Consider the following 26,372-nt stretch of genomic DNA (forward strand, 5'->3'; position numbering starts at 1 on the left):
CAGCCAATGAAAACGATCCTTGCCACAGGCTTTGTTTTTTTTTTTTTTATCATAAATTAGAAAACAACAAAAGCCTCATGTGTATGCTATGCTGGAGGAGGTTTTGTGCAGAGAACGTAATGTCACACCTCGAAACTCTGCTACAAGTTTTTCTGACACAGATTAAATGTGGCATGAGGACATTAAAGCCCTTTCAACTGCAAAAATGATTAAATTAGGGGAAATAAGGGCAGAGTTAAGTGTGAGTTTTCTCAGAACATTTCCAGAGGAGTTCTACTGTGAGCCAATGACTCCCCGTTCACAAACAATCTGTCAAAGGGAGGGTGACCTGCTAACGAAGCAGATGCCAGTAATGAGCAACTGAGGAACAAAGGGGACAGGCTGCAAAGGACAAATATGGAGATGTCCCCTGCCCTCCTGCATAACCATCAGTGGAATCTGAAGCTCTGTGCGTAAGTGTTAACGGCTCAGGAATCAAAGAATTACTAAAGTTGGATAGGACCTCTAAAGATCATAGAGTCCAACATCAACCCATCCCCACCAAGCCCATTAACCACATCCCTCAGTGCCACAAGTCCACGTTTCTTAAACACGTCCAGGAAGGGGCTCTGGGAATTGTTTGTCTGCTTAGAAAAATGGGCTGAGCCTCAGAAAGGAAAATATCAGAGCAATGGTGCAGCAATTCCCAGTTAGCCCCAGCAGCCCATCACTGCTTTGTAAAATAAAGCTAAGCGTGGGGCAGGAAGACCAGCAATAGCAGCCTCCAGACACAGAGTGCTTATGGACGAGGAGTCTTCAGCCTGGAAACTGAAGGGACACATGAGAGAGAACACTTCAAGACGATTACAGCGAGAATTTAAGACAAAAGTCTTTGCTCTCTCTCTTGTGGCAAGACCTGGGGGTCATTCTTTGTGCCTCCATCCCCCTTTTCTCTTTTGAAAAGGCTTTTTCAAGCCTTTGCTGCTGGCTTCTGCTGGTAACAGGGCATGAGGCTACAGAGATGCTGGCCTGATCCTGCACAGCTGTTTGCCACGGGGTGAGCTGGCCCCAATGCCCTCTTCAGGACCCCAGGACCTGCTGCCATTCCCACCGCACGATGGAAGACATCACACACCTGCACGGATCCATACCTTTAGATCCTGCTCCTCCTCTTCTATTTTTGGTGCCGCTTGTGCTTTGACTTTCTCCTGGGGCTCCTCAGACTCTGCCTCTTTGTCTGAAGGCCCATCAGCTGCTTCCATGCTCACAGCTGCAGAGGAAAAACAAGAGGTGAGCCTGTTTGTCACAGTGCTGCCCGTGCTCCTCATACCACACTGGGGAGCCAAAGCCAGGGGCCTCTTTCCTATGAAAAAAGGCTGAAATTAAAAGCAGAGAGGGTTGCAGCCCCTGTATGTCAGGTGGTCAGTACCTTTCTAGAAAAAACACACAGGACTCAGTGCCACAACACTGTGCAGCTGCCACAACACAGGAATGAGGAAGAGGAACAAAGAAGAAATGCTGAGTGCCAGCAGCCAAGTGACATCGTTGAACTCCTGCAGCTTAATTACTTGCTAGGAAGAATAGTATCAGACAGTAAAAGACCGAGACAACTGTCAAAGAAGAGCTCCCAAAAGCTGTCAAGATGGTAAGGCTTTGTTTGGGCTACATCGCAGGACAGCAGCAACTCAGTACCTGCCCACGTGCCAGGGAGGAAGTTTTGCAAGGAACTCCAACCAGAACCAGTGTTAAAAAAAATAAAATCACACTCCTGATGCATCCTGGTGTTCAGCTTCTTTTGCTACCCCACAGCAGCAGGATGCAGGTTAAACTAACAGCTTCCTGTTCCCCAGATGCCAAGTGGGAAAACTGCAGCACTGCAGGACAGTTGGCTCTGGGCACCATCTCCTCTGAGCCTGTGAGGCACGAGGAAAGACCCTGCAGCCAAATCTTCCCTCCAAGGGCAAACACCACCACCGACCATTACACCTCAGGGTTGCAGCAGCCCCCAGGAGGGCTCATGCTGATTCCTGCTTCAGCAGAACACAGCCTGCTACAAGCTTGGGGTGCTTCTACACCTGTTCCTGTGCTGTTCCCCCAGACGTAGCAACAGAACTGGTGCATGTTAGGGAGAGCTGCTCTGGAGGGGCCGGGAGTGCTGGGGAGCCTCCAGCAGAGTGCAAGCTGTGGCGGAGCATTAACAGCCACAAGCACATCACCTCCATCAGGCTACAAGTTCATACAACGCTCTGCAACACCTGCCTAATACAGATCTCAGAAAGACCACGGCTCAGTGTCTCCTTGCTGCATAGAGAGCTAAGGGGAGCGTGAGCAACCCCACTGCTGCTCAGGCATTAAACTCAATGCACCTTACACAGCACACTTCTTGCAGGAAGGAGTTGCTTCTCACAGCAAGGCTCAGTCAGTCTCATCTTTTCTACACAGCACAGCCAGATGGCTCTTGGGGGCACCTGAGCGGCATGAGATGTGGCTACTGTTACCCAGGGACAAAGAAACAGAACTTAAGAAGTGAGGTAACAGCTCCTGATATATCACTGTTAGGATTTATAACATCCTAACAGAAGCCGCAGGGCATGAAGCCAAAATTACGCTTTTACATTCTCTTTTCTACTAACACATTAAGCGTTAGCACTCTCCTAATTACTCCACTGGTAGGCTAAAGGACAGGATTTGGCAGAGCAGCAGCTCTTCCCCCGAACTCCCACTGGCAGCTGGGCTGTGCATGACACCGCTGCCAGTCACCCCTGTGCCCTGTCACCTACCTCACCTCCTGGCTCCACCGTGCGCCTCAGGCAAGCCCCATCTTCGGGGAGGAGAAGCCCCGGCAGGAGAGGGCTGCAGCATTTCCGAACACCCGCTCCTCCCTCCGAAGGGAGCCTTTCAAATTACCTGCTTCTCCCACCTCTGGGCTCTCCCGGCCCGTTTTGCTGGAGCCTCGACTAGCAGAATCAGGGCTGGCAGCTCCCGCAAACAGTTTCCACTTCCCCCGCTTTGAGGCCAGCCTGCGGGTTGCATCCTGCGAGGCAGACTGGCTCCCGTCAGAGAGCGGGCTGGAGCCTGAAACGCTGCCATCTCCTTCCTCCAAAGCACGCAGCTCTGCCTGTGGAGACACGAGATGGTGAGCAGCACTTCAGGGATCCCAACTGCCCCAAATACGTGTCACGCATTTATATTCTTATATAGAAGAATTGCTCTAATTAGAATGTGGCGTAAAGGCAAGCGAACAGGAAGCAACAGCTCTAGAACTGCCAGCAGAGCATCTGCGTGAAGCTGTACTATCAGCTCCCAGCTCTGTCAGCAGCACAGGACACAAAGAGCACCCCTCACAAAAGATTCAGGCTGGGATGGGAGCAGCTACTACTGATGCCTGGTTTATTTATTACTAGCCATTCTTTGAATTTTTTCCTGTACCAAATTACCTTCTTTCTCTCCAGCACTATCTCCAGCTCAAGCGTGTCTTGCTCTTCCTCCTCCTCCCCGCTCTCGCCTGACTGCACCACACTGCACAGCTCCTCCTGCAGCGTGTCCTCCAGGGGATCCTTGCCCGTCTTGGGCTCTTCAGATGCAGCAGGCATCTCCTCTGCTTTCACCTCCTCTTCTGGGGGCGGCTCAACTTCTTCTTTGCAAATCACCTTTCTCCTCCAGCGCTCCTCTTCCTCCTTCACCACATCCGGCACAAGTGGTGCCAGGAGGGCCGCTGCCACCCCTTTCTTCTCCTCTTCGCTGTTGGAGAGTGCCTGCACTCCTTCATTTACTTCCTGTGAGGTTTGAGTGCTGTATCAGTGGCTCCATATGCCCCCAGACTCAAGTGGGGGCTCAGGAACATAGCAGAATGCCTGCTACTTGGCTGCTCAAACTCACCTTCTTCACCTCCCGCTTAGCCCCGGGTCTGGCAGCACTTACTGGACCTGTTTTCTCCTGTGCCAAGGGCTCAGCAGCTGCTGTGAAGCTCCCATTGGTGCCCGCTGCCGTACTGCTGAAGAAAAAAACAAGTGAATGGTCAGCACAGGGATGCAGCCCCTTCTCTCCCTCTTTCCCTCCTAGCCTGGATGCGCTCTCACCTGGCCTGGTAGTGTTGCAGGCCCTGCACCTGGGCTGCCAAATACTGCGGCAGCTCCCAGGTCACCTCATTGCTCTGTGTGTTCCAGTAGTAGTAGCAGCCGGTGTTTTCATCCCACACCTCCTGCCAGTCACCCATCTCCAGTTCTCCCACTGTCAGGGAACGAGAACAAGCAGGTCACTCATAGGACCGGCACCCCTACACTGCGTCTAAGTCACCCCACGCGGTGCTCACCTCCTGCTAGCGAGCACTGCGTGTCGTACTGCCACTCAGGGGCCACGGCTGCATCCGTGCCATTGGGGGCGGCGATGCCCGTGGCCGTGCCAGACTCCTTGGGCTCTGGGCGGGGAGGGGTGGGAGGCGGGGCAGCAGGGGTGGGCTCGGCTGGCTGCACGGGGGCCGTGATGGCGTCGATCTCCTTGAAAAATCAGCGCAGTCAGGGAGCGTAAGGGAGAGCTGAACGGCGCGGGGGTAAAAGGAAGGCGGGAAGCTCCGCGCTTACCGCCAGGAAGTTGGCCAGCGTGCTGTCGATGTCGGCTGAATTGTTTCCATTGGCACCGGCGGGGCGTGCCGGCTTTTCGGCGCCTTCCCCCTCCTCGTCGTCGCTGTCGGCGTAGGCGCCCAGCAGGCACAGCCCACCTGGCAGCGGGGGTACCCTCAGTCGGGCGGGGAGGCCCATCCGAGCCCTCCCGGCGCCGTCGGAGAAGAGGAACGGTCCCTACCTGTGGGTTTGACGGCGGCGGACGCGGGAGGCGGCGGGTTGGGAGCGCTCCGGTGAGGCTCCGGCACCGCCTCGGCTTCGTCTGCGGAAGAAAAGAGGGAACGAGTCCGCCGAGGGCCCCAGAATCGACGAGGGAAGGGCGGGGGATGAAAGGCGGGGGGAGCCGCCCCAGCCGACGGCCGCAGCCCCGCTCGGAGGCCGCGCCAGGCCTCGCCCCGCCAACAAAGCGGCCCCTCCTTTACCCGGCTCCGACCCCGACTCCGTCCCTTCCGCCGCTTGCCCCGAGGGCCCCGCGTCCTCCCGGCGCGGCCCCGGCGGGGAGAGCTGCAGGATGGGCCGGCGGCCCGGCGCGCTGCGGGACTTCTTCCCCATGGCGGCGGCGGCGCGGAGGGAAACGGCCGCGCGGAGGGGAGCGGCGTGACGTCACGACGTCACCTGGCGTCACGACGTCGCGCTGCGTCACGACGTCGCTGGGGGCGGCGCTCCCGCCCCGCGCCTGCGGTCGCCGAGGTAGAGCCTGTCGTCGCACCGCTCTTAACAACTGGCTTTTATTAAAGTTCAGCCAAAACGACAACAATAAATAAAAGAAACACGGAGAACTTCAACGGATGGTGCGGAGAACAAGGGAGGGGCACGGCTGCGGTGATACCACACCAAATGGATGCTGTGGCACCCCAAAGTAGCCGCAGAATGGGAAAAAGGAGTGAAAAGAGCACCCAGCTGCCATCATTCCGCAGGGAGCTGTCCCTGGGCACTGAGACCATGCTATTTGCACCGGTACAGACGATCCTGTGTGGCCATGCTGACCTTCTGGTGGTAATCCTCCATCTTGTCACACAGCTTCTGGAAGAGCTGGAAGGAAGGAGTAAGGCTGCTCTGTGAGAGCCCTCCACTTTATCCACACCTGCCCCAACCTTGGCTGCACGTACCAGGGCGTTGTTTGGGTTGGCAGAGCTCTCCCGCAGTGCCTGCAGCAGCTGGTCGATGGCAGTATAGGGCAGCCACACCATGGGGGCCGTGGCCGACAACGGGAACTGCAGGGAGGAAGAACCTTTATACCACGCTGCCCCAACTATGTTCTCCTGCCCGTACCAGGATTCACGCGGAGAGGCCCAGTATTCAGTTCAGCTCACCTCGATTCCAAAATATTCGTGCCCTTTGCCCAGCACAGCATCCACATACTCCAGGACCAAATCCCCTGCCTCTTCCAGCAGGTTGTAGTTCAGGTAGAGACGCAGCAGCGCAGCAGCATCCACTTTCTGCAAAGAGCCCAAGAACCCCTTCTGAGCCTCTGACCAGGCACAGAGCCCCTGACACATTCCCGGGGCTGAGAAGTAACAAAGCTGGCGCCTCCTTCGGGAAGTGATCTCCGGCTGCTTTTTTGGCCAAAGCAGCACAGGAGGCACGCTGCACAGTGAGGCTGTTCTCACCTTGTAGCTGTTAACGAGCCAGGTGGGCAGAGGGATGCCATGTGCCAAGAGCTTGTTGATGACACAGCGATGGTACAGGCTGTTCTGGGACGGGTAGCGCTCCAAGTAAGATGAGAGCAGCCGCCAGGCTTCATCTGTAGCACTGCAAGGCAATATTTCTCTCAGCACCCTGCCAGCATCCTCTGAGTGGCTGCAGTGCCACAGGGCATTCCATGAACCCATCCTGCTGCTCAATGTCTGCCTTCTACAGCCACCTCAAGCCCTCAATGCAGTCACCATACAAGGTTTTAGGAGCCTCTGGCCTTTCACAAGGCTTTAGTCTCCAGTCTTTGGGGTAAAGAAGCCTCTCCTCTGTTCCTCTCCCCCACAGCTGAAGATCTACCTGGACTCCTTGGTGGTAAACAGTGGTGGGAGCTGGTTTGATGCCAGCCACTTCCAACCCTCTGCCTGTGCTGCTTCCCCTCCCAGCTGGAGCTTGATGCACCTGAAAGACAGAAAGCAGTGCAGACCACGTCTTTGGGAGTCACAAGCAGTGCCCGAGACAGGAGCTGGCTACGTACTTGAACGTGAGCCCCTCAAAGATGGGCGTCAGTGGCAGCTTGAACGTTTGGCACAGGGTGATGGAGGTGTCAAAGAGGCCAGCCTGGATGAGGAGGGCAAGTGCCTCCTCAGGCGTGGAATTGCCTGTGGGATGCAGAACCAGGTGAGCATCTCCACAGCCACAGCTACTGGGCTCAGCCCCATGCAGTTCCATGGGCAGAGCTCCAGCAGTACCATGTGGGTGACACGAGGAGGCTCCTCTGCACCTCTCTCACCTGCCAGTGCAGCTGTAGACAGGTTGTGCTGCACCAGAGTCAGACGGGTCCGGGACAGCACGTACTCCCTTTCCAAATCCTCCAGTTTCAGGATTTCGATTTGGCGTGTTGCTGTAACAGATGGATGCAAAGGGACCTCAGCATTTAAAAAAAGAACAACGGAAAAAATCTCCTTTGGCAAGATGGCATCTACAACCCTGTGCCATCCTCAGAGCGCTCACACCAGAAAGAACCGGGAGGAACTGGGTTTTGCTGCCCTAAAGTGTGCATATTTCCTTGTCACAAATGTTCCACTCCTCATCTGTCAGGGACACAAATTCCTGAGTCACCTTGTGTTTAGAAACAGCTGCTGCTCTGCCTGCCCAGCATGTGCTACAAAGGAGTTCATTTGAAAGTTATTGTTTTAAAAATATCTGACCTGAAACTTTTCTAGAGTAATGCTGAGGATTACTCCTGCCCCATGCTTTGGCAGACACAAAACAGAAACCACACCAGGAGAGATGAGCCACACCAACAGGACTCCCAAGAGCACGAGCAACAAGAATTTCAGAGAACTAGGAACTGCCTCAAAAGGGCTTTGTTACAACTTATTTTCACAAACACATCTAAGCATAAACACATAAACAAAACCACATCTAACTGCAGAAAGAGTAGGAACACAAAGTCCTTGTGGGAGAAGTGCTACATGGCAGCACACTGCAGCTAGGAGATGCTAACTCTAATGGACTGCATGTGCTTACAACCCCCAGATTATAAACCTGTCAGAGACGAGCCTCCACGAGGCAAGGGGAAAAGCTGTGGGAATGCAGGAGATGGGAAGAAGTCAGTAGCAGGCACTTACTGGGGACTGCAGCACACTCCCCATCGTGGCTTCTCTTTGGGGATGCTCCAGGCCGCTCGTACTTGCAGGAAAGAAGTACAAAAAAGGTTGATGCCCAGCTGGTTTCTGAAGGACAAATAAGCACAATACACTCCAGCCCTCAGCTCTCCTCTCAAGCCCTGATTTGAATGAGGAATATGCAACCGTGCAACTGCTTATCAGTTCAGGTTACGTTTCCTTATCTCTGGCTATCAAACACAGCGCAGCGCTGACTTTTCAGGATACAGCCACTTCCTCTCCACAAAGAGATCGGAAATACAAACCATGTTTCTGTAATCCTCCCCTGGACTGGAATTTCAGCTGTTCGGTCTCCCTGAGATTTGACTTATCTTTAACAAGAGGTGCTACTTTGCTTCCTGTGGAACTCGCAGGTTACAAATACTCTCTGCACTATCACAGCCACATTTCTCATCAAGCTGCATGCGCAAGAATTTTGGAAGCAACCTCCCCAAGCACAGATCTAAACGTCCCTACAGTCTGAGGGCAGAGGGCTGGTGACAAACTCACAGATCCCCTACCATAGCTCCAGACACTGGCTGCGCTATCCAGGCGTACTCAGGGCGGATGAGCCGTAAGCAGTTAAGGGCTGTGAGGAAACAGTTGCTCTGCTTCTGCAGCCCTTTGAGCGTCCGCACCTCGCGGCCCAGGCGCATGCCGTACTCAAACATCACCGTGCCAGCTGAGGAGAGAAGGGGATGCATCAGCTGCGCCATTGTTGGGACGAGGCGAACGGGACAGGGCCGCTCCGCCCCACACCTCACCCTTGCGGTAGTTGTGGCGGTAGATGTGGAAAGCGTAGAGCAGCTCGTAGTAATTGTGGGTCATCAAGTCCGCTGCTCGAGCGTGGGACTCTATGATCCCCACAACCTGCGACGCAAAGAGGCTCAAAGAGGTCAAAAATCCTCTCTGAAGGAGTTGCGGCCCCCCCTCCTCCCAGAGCAGGTTAATTAATTACCTCATCATGGAGATTGATGTAAGGGAACTCTACCAGGTCCTGGAGCTGGGAGCGCTCGCAGAGCACAACCACTAGCTGGCGCAGACAATCCAGCTGCCTGCGGAGGGAAAGCATAGCCCTGAGCTGACCCACCATCGGGATGCAGGCTCTGAGCCGCCAGCATGCTGCTTTGGGATGAGAGCCAAAGGTTTACTGGCTCCAGACCAAGAGGTCCCTTCAGGTTTCTCCTGTGTTGGCAACAAAGGCTAGCAGAACGTCTCTCTGCGCTGCTTGCGTTGCTCAGGAAGGCAGCCTCCCACCCCCAGCTCTGTTTGGTGAGGCTTTCTGTGGCCCCCAAACTAAATCACAGCTCCACTTTCCAGAGAACCTCATCTCCAGCTTCTAGCCCCTCCTGCCCACTGCACTCTCCCCAGCGGCTGTGAAGCTTCCTCTGCACAGCTCATTTTAAGGAGGTACACAAGACAAAATTCCATCCCAAGTCTCTTTCCTTTAGTAAACTACATTAATCAGACTCCTAAAGCCCTCCCAAATGTAATGCTGCATGCAGTTCTTCAGCCATTTTGTTTCTGTTTCTTTCTCTGAATAAGGCCCTGTGTTTTCTTTCAGTTTTCACCAAGGGGATGGTATTGCCAATTATAACCACTCTTACAAAAATTAAGTACGCCTCTTTAAAGGCATCTTTACACAGAACCTCTTAATGCAGCAGCCCTGCCCTGCAGTGCCTGCTTCCTTTTGCTTCAACACAAAAATTGAAAGAGGCAGGAGCTTCAAGACAAGTGAGCATTTAAGGGATAAAGCTGTCACCTACCTGCTTCGATCTGGGTTTTGGATTAAGGCGATGTATGCATCTCTGTTGTGCCCTAAATCCAAGTGGTGTTTGAAGAGGCAAGTCCTCAAGGTAGCCTGAAAACACCACACAGCACAGAAGAGCACATTTCAAGTTACGCAACTAAGAACCAATTCCCGTGTAAGGTCCCTGAAGAAGCATCTTGGAGCAGAAGAAATCCTGTACCTGGGCTCTGCAGTCATCCACCGATTCCATGATGGCCAGAGAAGCCAGCTCGATGACCAGCTCTGGTAAGCCAACCATTTCCAACAAGCGCAGAACCTGCAAGTCACAACTCTAGCCATATGAGCAGTCAAGATACTTGGCCACTGTATCTTAAGTGGCTAGAGCAAAAAAAAAAAGAGAAGCATTTTGTTAAGTTGCAGAGGTGTGAACCAAATCCAACACAGCGGGTCCAGGCCTTACTGGATGAACAACCTTTACAGAAGTGTGAGTTTCCTGAACGTTTCATGGCTACAGGAAGCCATTGCAACAGAGGTGAACGATGCTGTCCCTGAGCAAACACTCTGCTTGATACAGAGAAAAGTTCCCTCTCCAGAGGCACCAGACAATCCTTGCGCTTCCTGGGCTTTAACAGCAGAGAATCTCTTACAAGGAGCTTAGATCCAAGCTTGCAGCCTGCCTGAACTATGGCATCATATGAGAAGATCCTATCTCAGTTTAAAGACATTAATTTTAAGTTGCGTCAAAGCAGAATAATCGTCCCTTAAAGCAGCACCTTACTTCTAGCCTGGACATGCCTGGCCCCCCCTTCCAGCAGCTGGATCTCACAGTCCCCTGCTGTTAGGAAGCCAAGAGGTGGAAAGTACCTAGCTTTTGCACTGTAGTCAGTCTCCTCGTGGTTATCCCCAAAACTAAGCTGGCATTTCCCAAAAAAAGTGTGTTTTTCAAGGTTGAAGTCACCTTCCCAAAAGCTGGGGGCCTCTCCACAAGCAGTGCTGGTGTGGAACAGCTCTGCACTGTTGGGGGCCACGCACGCTGGGTGGGCTGAGCCATACCTTGTTGTAGTACTGCAGACGTGGGGTGGAGACCATCTCACCCTCCTCAGGCTGGATCAGCCTGTCCAAGAACTCCTCTTTTCCCACCTCAGAAGCAGCTTGGCAGAAGTAGTCCAAAGCCTGGAAGCACAGCAAAGAGCAGCTGCAAGTGTACCTCTGGGGACTGCCCCAGCCTGCTGTACTGGAGAAGACAGTGCCACCCATTTCAGCTTCATCCTACGGGTCCTGCTGGCCCCAAGCTGCAATAAGAACTGCCCTGACAGCAGGTCCCACTGTCCTCCCCCACCCCCCACTCCTGCTCCCTGCCCAGAGGCAGAGCTCAGATCGACGTTCCCTGAGCTACACAACAGAAACAAGGCCCTAGCAGCAAATACAACCGCAGTGCCTTACTTTGTGGCCCTCACCCATGACGAGGTAGCACCTGCCCATCATGAAGCAGCAGGAGCCCACGTTCACATGGCACCACGGCTGCAGCAGGCGAATGTATTCCTAGAGGGAAGGAAGAAGAGACGCTTTCATCACCACCTCTGGCAGGCTCATTTCCCAACCTCAACATCCCCTTGGAGTGTAGAGACAGACAATCTCTACAGCTTGCTTGAAATCTCTCCAATATCTGCAAGAAACACATCAAACTGCAGCCAGCATCCCAGAGAATCATGCAGAATGCCCGCTACAAACTGCTGTAGGAGCAGGGCAGGAGATGGAGAGCAGCCAGAGCACCAATTACAAGCTGCCAGGCGCTAGGTGGAGGGCAGTTTGCACCAGGCACACATCACAACTAAAAGCCATAGCACAGGGCAATGTAACTCACCCCGGCCCTGTGCCTGCTTCATCAAGATAACAAAGACTGAAAAATGTCATCATCATCATCGACCGGGAGGGAGCTAGAAGACATGATGAAGACTCAGTAGCTGGGAGAGTGCTGGCTGTTCTTTGCACTCAGAGAAGCAGAGCTGTGCTAAGCTTGCTGAGGTGCAGCAGGGAAAGGCACAGGGGAGCCAGGAGTTGGCAGCAAAGCCCAGGTTTTGCTGTCCCATCCCAGTCTCAGCAAGTGCAGCTCTGTGAAACACCATGCAATAACACATGCTCTGAGCATGGATTCCCTGCTCAGATTAGCCACCTACAACAGATAAATCCCACCCCGGACTTATTCACACACAATAAGCACCAAGGAGAGTTTTGGCACCCATTCCAGGCAGCACTTTGGTCACTAGACCTTCTCTGTGCCCGTATGGAACTTGCAGGGCGCTTCCTATATCTCCACCCCTATTTGGGTCACCGCATGCACGCTTGCAGTCAAAGCTGCTGTTAGCTCTCTGAGGTCAGTGCACTTAATCCAAGTTTACGTGACTGGCTGGGATCAGCAAGCCTGACAGAAGGCAGCGAAGAGGAGAAGTGCCCACTCCTGCAGAGTGGAAGTCTCTCGTACCTCCTCGAGGCAGGACACGAGCGAGGCAAAAGCAGTGTGAGGAAATTCAAAGCGTGCTCACACCACACGTGCACATATGCCAGAAGCAGAGCGATGCTGCCTGAACCGTCCTGGCATTTCCTGGCTCAGAAGAGCTGCAGATTTGACATTCTTCTTAGTAGCACGATGAGCACAAAAGAAAGCAATTCAGCCCCTGGGTAGAAGGGACTGCGAGAACAAGAGTTCTGCTAAACACAGGAGAAAAGTCTCTTTAGTAGCATCCTGCCTAGGCCTGAATGCCTCAGGGACTACCGTCAGTAATGGAACGAGGAGCATCACATGGCAACACAGACAAGAAATCACTCTTCAGCAGAGCACACGCAGCTGCAACCACCAAACCCCACAGCACACAAGAGGGGACAGCATGAGAAATAATCCCTGACACGCAGCTGTGGAGACACCCAAAAGAAAGAACAGTAACAGCACGTGGGAGAGCACAGTTGGTGATGGGAAGACAGATGGATGTTTCTTACACTGCTCTTCACCAGCAAGGACACCGAAGAAATGAGTGAGGCTTCCTGAAAATGCATTTCTGCTGCATCTCTAATCTGGTAGGCAAGGTGCTCACCATGGAACCACAGCTGCCTGTGGGCAGCTAGCAGTTGATGAGGTTAGGGCCTTGCTGTGACAGCCAAAGAAGTTCCACAGCATCGCGTTCTCGAGACTGTGCTCCTCCTTCAGCAGGGCATGTCACGATCCTGAGCACTTGTGCTTGAATTTTCTTGCAAAAAGATGCAAGAGGAAATAAGTAAGAAGACTATCTTAAACAAATCTACTACTGAACTGTGCTGCATTTTCCAAGTACAATATAATCAGCTAAAAAGCTCTTCTCTTAGCAGAGGCTGAGGCGGCCACTAAAAGGATGATGATAGATACAATATGGAAGTCAGTTGCAGAGGCAGGTTTGTGTTGATTCTCCTCCAAAATCTTGTTCCTTGTAGACCATTTCCTTCCCAGGAGAAACTTCTAGCCCATCACCTCCAAACTGGAGACATGGGAACAGAGCAGGTGGGAAGATCATTTTGTGCTTGACCTCAGAGGGCAGCAGCTACAGGAAAGCAGAAGCTCAAGACATGCAGATAGTTCTGGAGAGACTGCAGGTATTGAAGGGAAGAAAGGAAAAAAAAGGCACTCACCTGCAGCTGGGTGTACTGGCAGCTCCCCATCAGGCACTCTGGGAAGAGGAACCCAGGATTGCTGGGCCATCTGAGCAGGAATTAAGGAACAGGTCTGGTCCAGAGAGCTCAGAGTGTCGGGCTAAAACTCTGCACGTGCTCTTCTTCCATTTGTGGGGGGAAAGGACAGAAGATTAAGCTGCTCTTTCTACAGATCATTATTTTGTAATAAGATTTATCCATATTAGACCAAAACTATTAGCGTATCTAATCCACAACTGCCCAAATCTCGTTACCCTTCCAAATCTCCCAGCATCACACCTTGCCAAGTAAACCTGCCAGACAGAGCTCAGGGGCTTAAAGTCAAAAACTCAAATACCTCAATAGAACAGATTCCATGAAATCTTAAAATACCCACAAATCCCATTAACGCTTACAACAGCCACTTGTTTAGGAGACTCGACTTTGAAATTTGGGTGCAGGAAGTTTTTGGAATGAGATGGCCAACACACCGCCCCAGCTGCTCTCAGGACAGAGCCCCTGCATGTTGTTTTATACATAACCCCCCCCCTCTTGTTACAGCCCAACAGAAAGCACAGCTCACAGCCAAGGATACAGGAGGGGCAGAAAGTCAGCCATTACTGTGGTGATGAGATGGGGCCAATTCAAACTCGTTTCAGCCAAAGAGGCGTTCGGTTGCAGGAAGAGTCGGGAGACGATGTGCTTTCTGGCCACTTCCTGAAAGAAGAGCTCCACGATTGTCTGAGGGCTGGATACTGAAATACAAGGTAAGGAAGCATGGAGAACAAGGCCTGCAACGGGTCTCCCAGGTTTCTACACACAGCTACTGTGCTGGGCTCATCAGCTTGAGGACCACAGGTAAAGCCGGAGCAAAACGGCAAGGACATTCCGTGCTCAGACGTGTGGGTATAGGATTTCTCTCCACTTCTAGTTAAATCAGAGGGAGCAGCAGGAGATCAGAAACCCACACGCTGCAGCGTTTATTAATTGCAGCTCGATTACAACACAAATAAAGGGCTGTGCTCCTCCCCAGCTGCACCATTTGCAATCCTTCTGCAGCTTTCCCCAGTGTTTTGCAGGGCAGTGCTGAGGGAGAGCCGATTTTGCTATCTGCTTCTCTCCAAATGCCTCCCTAAGCAGCATGATCTCTCATGAGCTAACTGTTTTCAATGCCTCTTTCCAAGCTGCCCCCTCCTTTCCATCTTCCCCACGTCTCACATATTTTTCCTGAAGCACAGTGACCAAACAGGACTTTCCTCATGAATAGGCCAAGCAATAACCCACAACACTGGCGAGCACACAAAGGATGTTTTCAATTTTGCTTTCAGGCACTGACATTTGCGTCGAAGGCAACTGCTCCCAAACTGAGACACCGACAGAGTTTGAACGCCGAAGATTGCAGCCCAGTTACAGAAAACACAAACCCTGCAGGGCTGTCAGCAAATGGAGAGAACTCCTCCTAAACTCCCTGCAGCCTGCTGCCTCCTCACTTTTTGCAGCTCCCTCTGAAGCGTTTCAGCCCTGAAGCACCACACAAATTAGTCACAGGCTCTGACTGCGCGTTCTCCTCCCTATCCTGCTCATCACCTCTCTCTGAAACCATTTCAAGGCACCTATCCCCCTAATTAAGTTGCTTCGTGATCTCCCCCGTTATGATTCTTCCCCGAAGATGCTAGCTGAAAGCATAATGACTTTATCTGGGGATTGCAGCAAGACATGAAATGTGAGCAGGTTATCAGCTGCAATTTCCCACTTAAGCTACTGGCTGTGAGCAGCACTCACACCTGAAATGCAAATTCTTGGAAGCACAAGCACATTTTGGGGAAGCATCTTCCATATTCTGCCCCTTCCCTAAGCTGCTGCTCCTGCTTGATAAAGGCCAGCGAGCAGGACAGGCCTAATGCAGCTGACTACCCTCCCTCCAATGTTGCAAGATACTTTGTTATTTTCAGTGCACAGCATGAACAGCAAAGGAGAGCTGCTCAAACACACCACCCGTTGGCTCTCTGCCTTTAGCATTTCCCTTGGGTGGCAGAGGAAAAAAAAGTTTAAGAATTCTATTTAACAAGAAACCGAGAGCTGGCAAACTGTAAACATCTTACCTAGCTTATGGGGTGTTTGAACAGTAGAGTCTGCTAACTCCAACACAGAGAGATGCTGCAGATTTGATTCCCTAGAGAAGAGAAAGCCATCAGCAAAGAGACAACAAAACACCTCCTGCCGTAATTGTACTCATTGTTCAACTCAAATCACTCCTACTGCTGAAGGCAACAGTGCACAGAACAGCAAGACCTCGCAGGGCAGATTTAGCACAAGGCAAGGAGTCAGCTCAAAACACAGAAGATAAAAGCCACCCTAGCACAAACTAACTCTGAGAGCAATACTCCCACAGCAACCACCACCATGCACTGCTGGAAAGGGGACTTCAGGTCAATTCTGAAGCAGCCTACAATCAAAGAGAGAAAGGGCAAGGCAGGGACTCACAACGTGTCCAAGGGGATGTCCGATGCCAGGCGCTGGCTGGCCCACCTGATCACATAGTAGGAGAGCAGCAGAGGGGAGGTGCGGTGCAGCAGGTCCTGAGATTGGAACAGCTGTCCCCCCCCCAGAACCACCTGCAAACAAAGCACAGGGGCTGATATGTCGAGAAGCTGAGCAACAACCCCTGCCCCTCGGTGCCAAGGGGTGAAGCAGAGACTCTGGAGGCCCAGATGCCATGGGGAAAATATGACAAGCGGAGTGATGTATGAACCAAGGTGCTTGGCACTGCTGCAATGAAACACAGTGAGATCACAGTTTCGCTGTGGCCACATCCAGGAACTGCATCCCTTCTGCTCAAGCCAAAGATGACACAGACAGTTTATACAGGAAGAACACCAATCCATGCTTGTGAAGGACAAGCATTTCAAGGCAGCAAAACGGCAGCTTCTGACCACACCACGTGCCTGGCTCCAGAAGGGCACCTTGCAACATGCTTTAAATGTCACTAAGACAAGCTTATCCAAGAAGAGGAGAAGGAGATTTCTTTTCACTGCATGACTGCAGCAGCACCTCCAGGTAAATAACACTGGTCTAAATAAATGACCCCTTTGCCCTGGGGGCTTGCTCCCCTCAAGTCACCAGCACCATTGCTTGCTCAGCCCCCCCAGCCAGCAGAATCAACCCTGCCTGGGCTACCCTATAAACACAGCTGCCATCGTGGCAGCTGCTGGCACTGGCTGGAACAGCCTCGCACGGAAAGCAAAACCACGGCCTCTGGGTAAATGCTGCTGCTGTGAGGCAGAAGAGCTGTGTGCTGCATTGCTGGATAACAAGGCTGCAATTGTCAGCCGTGCTGTGGGAGGGACGGGGACTGGATGGGAGAGCTGTGTGTGCTCAGGCAGCCCTGGTTTGGATGGAGGGCTGGAAACCACGTCCTCCTCCCTCAGAGTTTTGCTTCCTGGCTGTGCAGCATGGAAATGAGGAATTTGGGTACGAGTGGCGCATGCTTCCCTCCGGATGACAAAAGACACAGGAGAGAACAGGGCTTGCCCAAGCCTCAAGATAGATCCAACAGTTGCCAGTGTTTTGTGGGAAGAGAGGCAGCTGGCACCAGGCAACCCAGATGCAAAAGTTCAAAAGGTGTACTCAGTAGCTTGAAGGGCTGTACTCACAGGATTGCTCCGCCGCAGCAGTAGCTGTTGGAGGATCAGCAGGTCCCGACAGATCTGGAAACGGATCGTGGCAACCTTACACACCCCCCAGCACACCACGCTGATGGCTGTACTGCTGCCGTAGAGCTGGGTGAGGTTCATACGCATATTTAGAGGGTGAGCTGAAAGAAAATCATGGAGATAAGGGGAGGAACCAGCCCAACAGGAACACTGGCTGAGCGGCTGCTTTCCCAGCCCAAAGTACTGCTGCAGAGCTTTTACCTCTTTCCATGTCAGCGTCGGTCTCGTAGTCCATCTCTCGGATGAGCACTCCGATGGCAAGGATAGGGTTTCTGATCTCCTGCAGTTTGCTGTGTATCTTCTCCATCACATTTTCCCTGTTAAAAAAAGAAAAGAAGAGGTTTAAAATGAAGAGGGCTCCCTGTTCGCCCTTACTGATCCTCTCTGGAAGGGAAAGCAGCCGATCAGCTTGGATGTTCTTGAAGGGAATCCTCTTCTGGCTCACAGTTTTATTACAGCGCCTGCAGAATCTGGGCTATTCATTCTGCTTCCCCAGGGCAGTAAGAAATAGCAGTCAGATAGCTGGCATTCCACATGGAGTGACTGGAGGAGGTTAGAGTGACTGGAGGAGGTTAGCGTGTAACCACACAGCTCGACCATGGCTCTGACCTCTAATAAGTGTGCCTGCACAATCAGCTAATAAGAACTTGTTCCTCTTCCACCCTGCCTCATCTCAGAATTGCATAAATTTCTGCTCAGGAGAGCCCAAGGCAACAGCAAGGGGGGCTGGGGTGGAAATGCTTGCTAGCAGGACCAATACCCAAGCCCACCATCTCCCTCTGGCAGCACAGAGAGAACCCATACATCTCCCCATGAGAGAGGACTGCTCCAGGCAATCCTTGCTCAGCCATCCCTGCCTGCAGGAATGCTTCTCCTTACGTGTCTTTAGCTATCAAGTCCTCCAGGATCTGCTCTGCAGCCTTTTCTGGAGGCTGGAGGCAGGAGCAAGCCATTTCCATAGTGAATGCTATTTCCGCGGAAATTGATTTTCCAATCAGTCGAAGGCACTGGACAAGACAGACAACATCACGCGACATCTCCACATCTGCAATGAAAGAATCTAACTGTACTTTACAAGAGATTTCAACAGGAAGGTGGGATGACCACTCAAAACCGACTAGTCCAGCACACCATCAGCAAACACTAGCAGCAGATTGGTCTCAGTCACGCGTGTCAAACTGACCCTGCCCTGCCCGTGAGACCAAATAAAAGGTGGCAGTTGACAAAGGAAAGACTCGGACGTTTTTATTTGGGGGGGGGGGAAGAAATTAACAACAATTAACCATCAAATTCCCTCTAAAGCATTTTCTCCAGCTACAGGTTGAAAGGAAACGCTTAGAAAGAGCAAAGGAACGCAAAGCAGAGGGCTCAGCTCGTACAGCCAAGCTCCACTGCATCTGCCAAGGAGCCACCACTCCTGCTGCAGCAGCTCCCCATTTGCAGCCCTCTCTTGCAACCAAGAAGATTTTCACATTCTTAGAAATTGTCTGAAAATTGACCTAAGGGCCAAGGGTTTACAGAAAAAAAATCCCTGTTTTGCAATGCAGTCCCTCATGTATGTATTTTTTAAAGATCACATAACTTTTTTTTTGAGAAGTTTGTACCAGATGGAGCAGGCTACGTCAGCCTCTCCAAACCAGCCCAGGCCTCCAGCTTCCCTTCTACTGGAGCCAGAAATAGCTCAACCGAGTGGAGAATGATTAAAAATAACCCCAAAATAATAATAATTAAAAAAAAAAAAAAACATTCAAGCACAAAAGTAGAAGTAACATTTTCCATTGCTTTTCTTCTTCCATCACCAGCAAAGCACAGAGGGCACTGTGGTGATGATATTCACGACAAGCTTTGCTCTCTCCACTATTTAATTCCTGGAGATGAGCTGCCCAGTCCCTTTCCATAGCCTACATGAAAATACTCCACTAAAAACTAAGCTAACAGTCTCAGATGCCAGAGTGCTTGGAGAACTACAGGTTTCTTTCTCACCTGTCACTTCTTCAAGGAGTTTACTCCACCAGCACAGCACAGAGACTGGGGAATTTTATGAAACAGAATGGCTTGCAATGAGTCAGAGAAGGTCCTACAGCTCTTGGTGACTTCTGCAAAGCTGAAAGTGTTCACACCGGGGTGTCACCCGTAAGAGCCCTACGTACAGGGTCACCAGCTGGTATGATACAAAATTATGAAGTATTTCTGATGCAACTGCCCTCCTGCCTTGAACTTGCATTCCCCTGGTAGCTGCTAGAGACTGACTAAACAAAGCAGGGGACAGAAACACAGGCTCCTGAGCTCCAGCAGCACACTGTGAAGCTCCAGTGCAGCAGGTCTAACCCATAAAGCGGGTGTGAGGAAGGCACCAGTGTGTGTACTCAAGAGTTCAGAATGCCACAAGGCAAAGGATCACACCACTGCGGATGCCTGTCACAAAGCCTGATATCTAGGACTCTTCCTTTTAAAATTTTCTGAAATTTTTGGCATATTTTCAGCCCTGACACCAATTTTTAATACCTACTCTAGGGCTCGTGACAGACTTCCCAATACACTGCCTACAGATGGCAAAACAGGAAAACTGCGTGTAGAGAATTACAGTCAGGAGCACTTCAGAGGGCAACTACAGAAACTCCTGCATTCCTCTGCTACAGTCTTTCCCGAAAGACAGCATTGCAGCCTCCAATAATGGAAGAGCTCTGCATCTCCTCACCATCAAAGATGACAGCATCGTCCTCAGTCAGCAGATGCTCATTAGAGAGGAGATAGAGATGATCCACCAAGGAACAGGGCACAAGGAAGGACACGGACCCCTAGAAAGGCAAAGCAAAGCAATTCTTTGAGTTCCTCCAGTCACTCCTCAGTCAAAAGGGCACGGAAACACGCGGGCCAATTGCCAAAGTGCCCAGAGCACTGCTGCTCAGCCTCACCTTCTTCAGCAGGCACACCATGTTGGTGTAGGGGTTCAAGAGCAGGGCCAGGGGCTGCAAGAGAGCTTCCTGGTACTGAAGGCAGCAGGTGCAGAACTTGGACCAGAAATCCACCTGCAGCTGACAGAACTCCTCCGGAGAGCACTCGCGTTCTGTCACACTGCCCTGGAACTAGCAGGACCAAAACAGCTTCAGATGGGAACAGGAAGGGAATGAAAAACTAGCGTCTGGACTGGTATTTTGTCCCTCCTGACCAGTATTACACAGTCAAAGACTTATGGAGACCGCTTGAAGTTCCCTTCCCTACCATCCTACAGGCAAAATTTATTTGTTGCTACCATTTTCTCCCCACAAGACACAAAGAAGAACGGGGAATGAAAAAACAGGCAGGAAAGGTGAATCTTTTATTTCCTTAGAAGCAAAAACAGAGCTTACATAACTCCTCCAGAGAGACAAAAGATAAAACATGGCTCAGGGTCATGCTGCATTTAACCAACTTCAGTGAACCACCACAACACTACATAAAAATGGATGCAAGAAAAAAACATCACAGGGAAAAAGAAATCCTACCTCATTTTCCACAGCTAAGGTAACCTCTTTTTTTAACTCATCCCACGTCAGGTCCATGTACCGTTCAGTTCCTTGAGAAAAGATCTGAAAAGCAAGACAGCAAACCTTTCTTTAAACCAAGAGAGCTGTCTTGGAGAGGCATTCAGCCATGCACAACAATCACAACACATTATCTATTGATTTGTGGGTTGAAAGAGTGAAAACTCAGGGCTGGGTGCTAAGTGCTTCAGCCAGCTTCACTCTTCCTCGCTTGCTCCAGTGATCCCTGACAGGCCGGCAGGCTAAGAGCAAATTGATGCCAGCCAAGGAATCCTGCTGCCTCACATGTGAACTGCAAGGAAGAAGGTGAACAGAGAGAGAACCAAATGCTCTCCCACTAACCTGCAAAGCCTTCTGGATGGCTGCATTTGAGAAGTGGCCAGGCTTGAAGAGGTACTCCAAGTAGGTTTCCTGTGAAGAGGATGGCAATTTACAGAAACAACGTGTACTGGGAGGACAATATTTAAAATACTGCTGCTGCTACTAGCTCCTGCTCTCAAACATACCCCCTTGATGCGTATTACTTTTCAGCTTCAGTTTATGCTCACACTCTGCTCCAACCTCTCTTCTTTCCCACCCTTTGCAGCTCCCGCAGCTGAATATGGCTCCCTGCACACTCCAGACCTTCTTTATTCATACATTTTGTCTCAAGGACTCTGGACTGACTTGAAATTCTCCCCTTCCCTCAAATTCAGGCTTTGTAACTAGGCTTAATGCTTTAATGCTGTGATAAGAGCCCTAGGCTCATCTCCTTTAATATGGAACAACTTTAAGAAGTGCTACAAGATAAATTGTACATTTGAGCAGCCTTAACATTTTCCTTGGGGCACAGAAGCTTCATTAGTTCTTGTTGCTTTTCTAGTCAGCTCACCCTGGGGTCCTGGTCATGCCGAATTGTCACCTCCTCTTCAGGCAGTGGCTGCATGAACACCTGGTTCCACTGTCCTGCCACATTTCTGGAATAATTAAACAAAGAAACAAAAAAATCCTAATCAGTTTTGCATCGCAACACTCCCAGAAGCTATCACCTGAACCCAACCTGTCGCTTGTACCAGCTGACAGACTGACAGCCACCACGGTCCCTCGGGTTTGGTGACGGCTTTGACTGGTGACAAACAACAGATTGAGCCAGCAGAGCTTTGTACTGCTATCCCCAACCCCAGCTAACCTGAATGCTCAGCATTTTTTTATCCAGTATTTAACTCCACGCCTGGTTACGCGCCAGGACTCTTAGCTTTACAGAAATAAGGGCAACGCTTTCATGTCACTGCTCATCTCCAAACATGATCATACTTGGAAAAGAGCAGCCGGATCCGCTTTGGAGGAACTGTTGGTGAAGTGCAGCCCTCCCTCGCACCAAACCTACTGCTAGGCTTCTTACATTTTTCACATTCCTGCAGCTGAGCTGTAGCATTATACAGCAGAACAACAACTAAAAAGTATCCATATGATCTGCACTGCAGGAAGACACAGCTGTGCACATGACACCAACACTGTGACAGCAAGAGGTGCTGGGTAAGAGCGTTCGATGGGCAGAGCAGCATCTGGCAGTTCCCCCCACCAGTAACTCAAGACAAAAACTCACTGCTCAAAGTTGATGTACTTGACGATGGTTTGGTTCTCTTCGTTATGCCACAGCGCCCAGATCTCAGCCGAGGTTAAGGCAAAGTCAATGAGAGTCTCCTGCAGCAAGGGCACAGATTGACGTTATCAGAAATGCGAGCAGAGCAGAGACTTGTGTGGTTAAAAACAGCCAAAATCTCCCTCATGCAATTTACCCATATTCTGGAGAGAATTCTTGACTGAGAGTTAAATCCAGCAGAGAACACTCCCTTCATATTTTGGAAGGACCTGCCCTGGCACTCACCTGGGAGGAGAACAGCGAGGATATGTGGTCAAGGCTGTATCGGCTGCTCTCCGTGCTCACCAGCTGGAAGACACAGAACTACCAACACATCCTGTAAGTCATTTGCTAAAGAGAAACACCAACCTGTGTGCTGCAGGGAAGCCTCTCCTTGCTCCCTGCCACCATTCACAGGCACTTGGTGTGGCAGCTGCCTGGCCAAGGGCAGCAGAGACTGGACTGAGCCAGCATTCCGGACTCCAGCCAGCCTTGTCAGCAGGACAGCCTGATCCCTGCCTGGACTTGAAGTCTTCTGAAAGACTGAATACCAGAAAAACAACAACACTGCTGGTTCCTGCGAGCGACAACATGATGCAGGTAAGCAGAGACAGAAAAGACTGGAATCCTCCAGCAAGCTACTGCAAACAAAGCTCTGTGTGTCCTTAACAAGTAAGCTAACACTGGAGAGTTAGCTGGAGAGAGAGAAACCACAGTGTGCGCTTCTACTCAGAGCTCGAATCCCCCAGAGAACTGCAAGGAGAAGCTGTGCGAGAGATGAGGCTGTCCTGTGCTGTCAGTCTCCTCCTGCTGGATTTATTATTTACCACACGACATGGGAGTTCTACAGAAACTGACATTTCACAGTGCACTGCGATGCACTTGCTCGTTCCCAGGAGCCCAACGTAAACACACTCAGTGTTTCCACATTTACGGCTCCTTTCAGATCATTTCCCATGGCACGTATGTCCTACCAGGACAGACCGTGAATGAGCGGATCAGCACTTGGCTTAATCACATAGAGAACTCGCCTCCCAAGGCAAGGACACGTGTCCTATGATACTGAGGACAAAACTGTTTACTCAAAGCACTGCCTTCTCCCTCTGTAAGGGCAGACTTTTTGCCTTATGCATACTCAGCTCCGAGGAGGAACGACGTGTTTTCTGCACGGGCCAAGAAAAACGTGCTCATAGCAGGACAGCCCTGCTGCTCCCTACCTGCCCTCGCTTGGGTGCATGCATGTACACGCCGAGGTACAGTCCCAGGGACTGGGAGAAGGCCAGGCGCAAGCGGTGGCCGGTGCCGGCTGTGAGCCGCAGGTCCCTGCTGACCGGCATGAACTCCAGGAGGTCTGCAACCATCAGGCACATTTGATCCTGCACAGGAAATACAGCAAAGCAGCGTGAGAAATAAACAGGACTGCAAAGCTGCCTTCAGTTCTTTCCCAGGAGCAGCATGGCCAAATCCTTCCCTCCGGGATGTCAGCAAAGCATCCATATGTGCACTGTAAGCATTCCGGTTGCAGTTTTAGCTCCCCCAGCTCATCTGTGCTCTCTCAGCCAGCACACAAAGCTTCCCCTCCCGCCAACAGCAGACACGCATTCCAGCACAGCCAAGCCGTGAAAGCCTGTGCTGGTTGATTAGCTCTGGAGCAAGCAGCACGCAGCAAACAGAGGCTTTTATTAACTTCTTGTTGACAAAGAGTCACGTTACATTACCACTCAAGCAGCAAACACCCATTTCAGGTGCTGCCTCATCCCCTGGGGTGCTCGCACTTGCCTGAGTTAATTTGGAGATAACCCAATGCCACCTGTTAAACTACACCCACATCCACACTGCCGCCCTGAACACATGCCTCACCTTGTAGGACCACATCCTAAGCTTATGGTCCTGGCAGAGTGCAAAGAGAAAGGCATCGTGGTCCAGGCAATGAACTGCAAGGCTGATGGGCACATCTGATGGGCCACTGTCACCTCTGAAAGTACAGGCATTACAGCAGTGAGTTAAAAGGAAGCCAAGGTTGGCACACAAGTTCAAGACATCCAATTTCTCCTGTGATTTTTACCCAAGAACAGAGATGAAGGACTGAGGTGGGAAAAGAGAGGTGCCTGGCCTCAAGCAACACACCCCGGTGATCCAACTCACTCAGGGTGCTGAGGCTTCTTCACATTTCCCAACATTTAACAGGGCTTTGGGTTTGATCATGTGCCATAAGACTACAGTCCCCAAACGAGCTGCCTCTGCATATAACCTCTGCTGGTCAGAAAGGAGCCTGACATTTTGGAACAAGGACAAGAACATACAACTGTTGTAATCCTTAATCTGCCCTGGCTGCGAGCCACATCCTGGGCAAATCCTCAGAGGCCAATTACTCGACGTAACGCACTCACGAACACCAACGCATGGGATCAGCAGGACCCTATTAAGATGAACTAATCCATCTCACTGTGACAGGGCCCGTGACCCAGTTAACTTTTCAGACCACATCTGCAGATGCTGATTTGCCCACACTGGACTTTTACTAGAAACAACACCTCCTCCCGTGTGAGGGAATCGTAAAACAAAGTGAGCTCCCTGTGTTTGTCCCCAGACACCAACCTGATGGCCGTTGGCATCCAACCGGTGAGGAAGCGCTGCACCACCGAGCTCTGTTTCAATTCCACAACTGAAACAACTCCTTGCAAAATAAAAGCAACGAAAGAAAAACACACTGAGTGCTTGCTAACAAAACATCTGCTGCCAGCAGGGAGGCTGGTGTGCAGCAAGGCCATAAGAAGCACGTGTGACAAAACCCAAACCCATCAAGATCCAGAGCTGAGAGAGGGGATACTGCGTTGCACAGAAGGAGGTGCAAGGATGCAGCCTTACCAGGTACATCGTGAGGAGGAAGCTTAATAACAAAGATGCCTCCTGCTGCAGAGGGCAGAGCAAAAAGGGCTTCCCCATCACTGCTCAGCCAAGCTGCTGAGGCCACTGAATTGTCTGCCAAGCCTGGCACGCTGGGAATCAGGTAGTAGCTGGATGGATCTCTGAAGTTGATTTTGCCAATATCTGTAAATACGGACTGCATTTGGCTCTCTGTTATCAGATCCTGGAAGAGGCAAAGGGAAGAGAACAAGCCTCAAGCACATACATAAGCCATGGAGGAAATAACCCAGCACTATGGAGCAACTATGTGATGAAAAGAGTTTTTCCTTTCAGTAAGAACTCTCATACTGCCAGTTGCTTTTGCTGCTTTCCAAGAGATGTAGGTTTTAAATCTCACTTTCCAGCAGTTTTCTCCCTGCTCACATATAGCAATGCCCCCAGAGAAACCAATGACCACAAGTACAGGCCTTAAGCCCCTCATAAACCCCTCTACACACTCACCCCGCGGTAGGTATAGGCTGGGTGGGGTAGCAGGACACGGTGCACGCTCTGCACGGTGACCAGCAGCAACACCAGATGATTCTGCACCTCACACAGGTGCACACCACCCGGCAGGAGTGGGCAGCCCTGGATGCATAAACGCACAGCATTGTTCAGCAGCTCTGTGTCCAGTGATTCCTCCACTAGCTCAAGGGTGTCCCCTGATGCTGTCCTGAGAGGAAAAGGGAAGTGTGGGACACAGGGGACAACAACTTGGGGGCATGCAGGGACAGAAAGGAGGGGCTTCAGGCAGGCAAAGCCATCCCTGCCTGCCCCACACCCACCCCTTCAGCCCCCTCTATTCCTGCCTGCTCCAAAATTCATCCCTTCTACAACAAAATTCCTTCCTTCTTTCCCTGCCGGCTCCAATTCAACCTCCACCCACCATGACCCCTCTTCCCTCCCTGCCTGCCCCCAAGCCCATCCTCAACCCTCACAACCCCACCTTCCATCCCTACCTGCTTTCAAACCCATCCCCATCCACCCCACCGCCCCCAACCCCCCCCCCCCCATTCCCGCCCCCCTCCCCTCACAGCCCCGCCCGCCCTCACTCACCACCTCACGCAGCGGTTCCGCGTGGCCGCCCCCAGCTGCGCGCACTCTCGGTAACAGAACCCCCCAGCACTATCCCCGTAACGCCCGGCGAGGACGGGGGTGGTGTCTGGCAGGCTGAAGGATACCTCACGGAGCCGCCGGGACGGGGCGCGAGGCGTCGGGCCCAGCTCCATATAGCTGCGGTCCGCCAGCCCCGCCGCCATCTTGTCGGTACCTTCCCGCCCGCGCGGGGCAGCACGGGAAA

General features: G+C 51.7%; 2 protein-coding genes across 2 annotated transcripts; both read right to left on the reverse strand.

The window, feature by feature from the left end:
- Nucleotides 1–6: 6 nt before the first annotated feature.
- Nucleotides 7–5,150, reverse strand: LOC122192425 (formin-binding protein 4-like). Its single transcript, XM_042892961.1, has 9 exons — nucleotides 5,021–5,150; nucleotides 4,780–4,860; nucleotides 4,560–4,696; nucleotides 4,292–4,475; nucleotides 4,059–4,209; nucleotides 3,859–3,973; nucleotides 3,417–3,755; nucleotides 2,887–3,097; nucleotides 7–1,249 (listed from the first exon to the last, which is right to left on the reverse strand). Exons 1-9 carry the CDS (start codon nucleotides 5,148–5,150, stop codon nucleotides 1,107–1,109), a joined length of 1,491 nt encoding a protein of 496 aa, XP_042748895.1. The 3' UTR covers nucleotides 7–1,106.
- A 160-nt stretch (nucleotides 5,151–5,310) lies between these two features.
- On the reverse strand, nucleotides 5,311–26,347 carry LOC122192426 (nuclear pore complex protein Nup160-like). The gene is made up of 35 exons (XM_042892962.1): nucleotides 26,129–26,347; nucleotides 25,535–25,745; nucleotides 25,034–25,256; nucleotides 24,764–24,842; nucleotides 24,026–24,140; nucleotides 23,383–23,541; nucleotides 22,412–22,489; nucleotides 22,130–22,227; nucleotides 21,416–21,500; nucleotides 20,887–20,955; nucleotides 20,506–20,589; nucleotides 19,936–20,106; nucleotides 19,719–19,818; nucleotides 17,900–18,065; nucleotides 17,222–17,337; nucleotides 16,961–17,121; nucleotides 15,792–15,922; nucleotides 15,410–15,480; nucleotides 13,903–14,062; nucleotides 13,308–13,377; nucleotides 11,094–11,192; nucleotides 10,704–10,823; nucleotides 9,871–9,966; nucleotides 9,667–9,761; nucleotides 8,859–8,955; nucleotides 8,665–8,770; nucleotides 8,422–8,582; nucleotides 7,865–7,925; nucleotides 7,024–7,134; nucleotides 6,769–6,892; nucleotides 6,591–6,692; nucleotides 6,209–6,350; nucleotides 5,912–6,037; nucleotides 5,708–5,812; nucleotides 5,311–5,630 (listed from the first exon to the last, which is right to left on the reverse strand). The coding sequence occupies exons 1-35, from the start codon at nucleotides 26,329–26,331 to the stop codon at nucleotides 5,544–5,546; spliced, it is 4,182 nt and encodes a 1,393-aa protein (XP_042748896.1). The 5' UTR covers nucleotides 26,332–26,347; the 3' UTR covers nucleotides 5,311–5,543.
- Between the last annotated feature and the right edge of the window lie 25 nt (nucleotides 26,348–26,372).

Source organism: Lagopus leucura, unplaced genomic scaffold, assembly GCF_019238085.1.
Source record: "Lagopus leucura isolate 7727_CA_CO unplaced genomic scaffold, USGS_WTPT01 59932-0_obj-0_obj, whole genome shotgun sequence".
Lineage (NCBI taxonomy): Eukaryota > Metazoa > Chordata > Aves > Galliformes > Phasianidae > Lagopus > Lagopus leucura.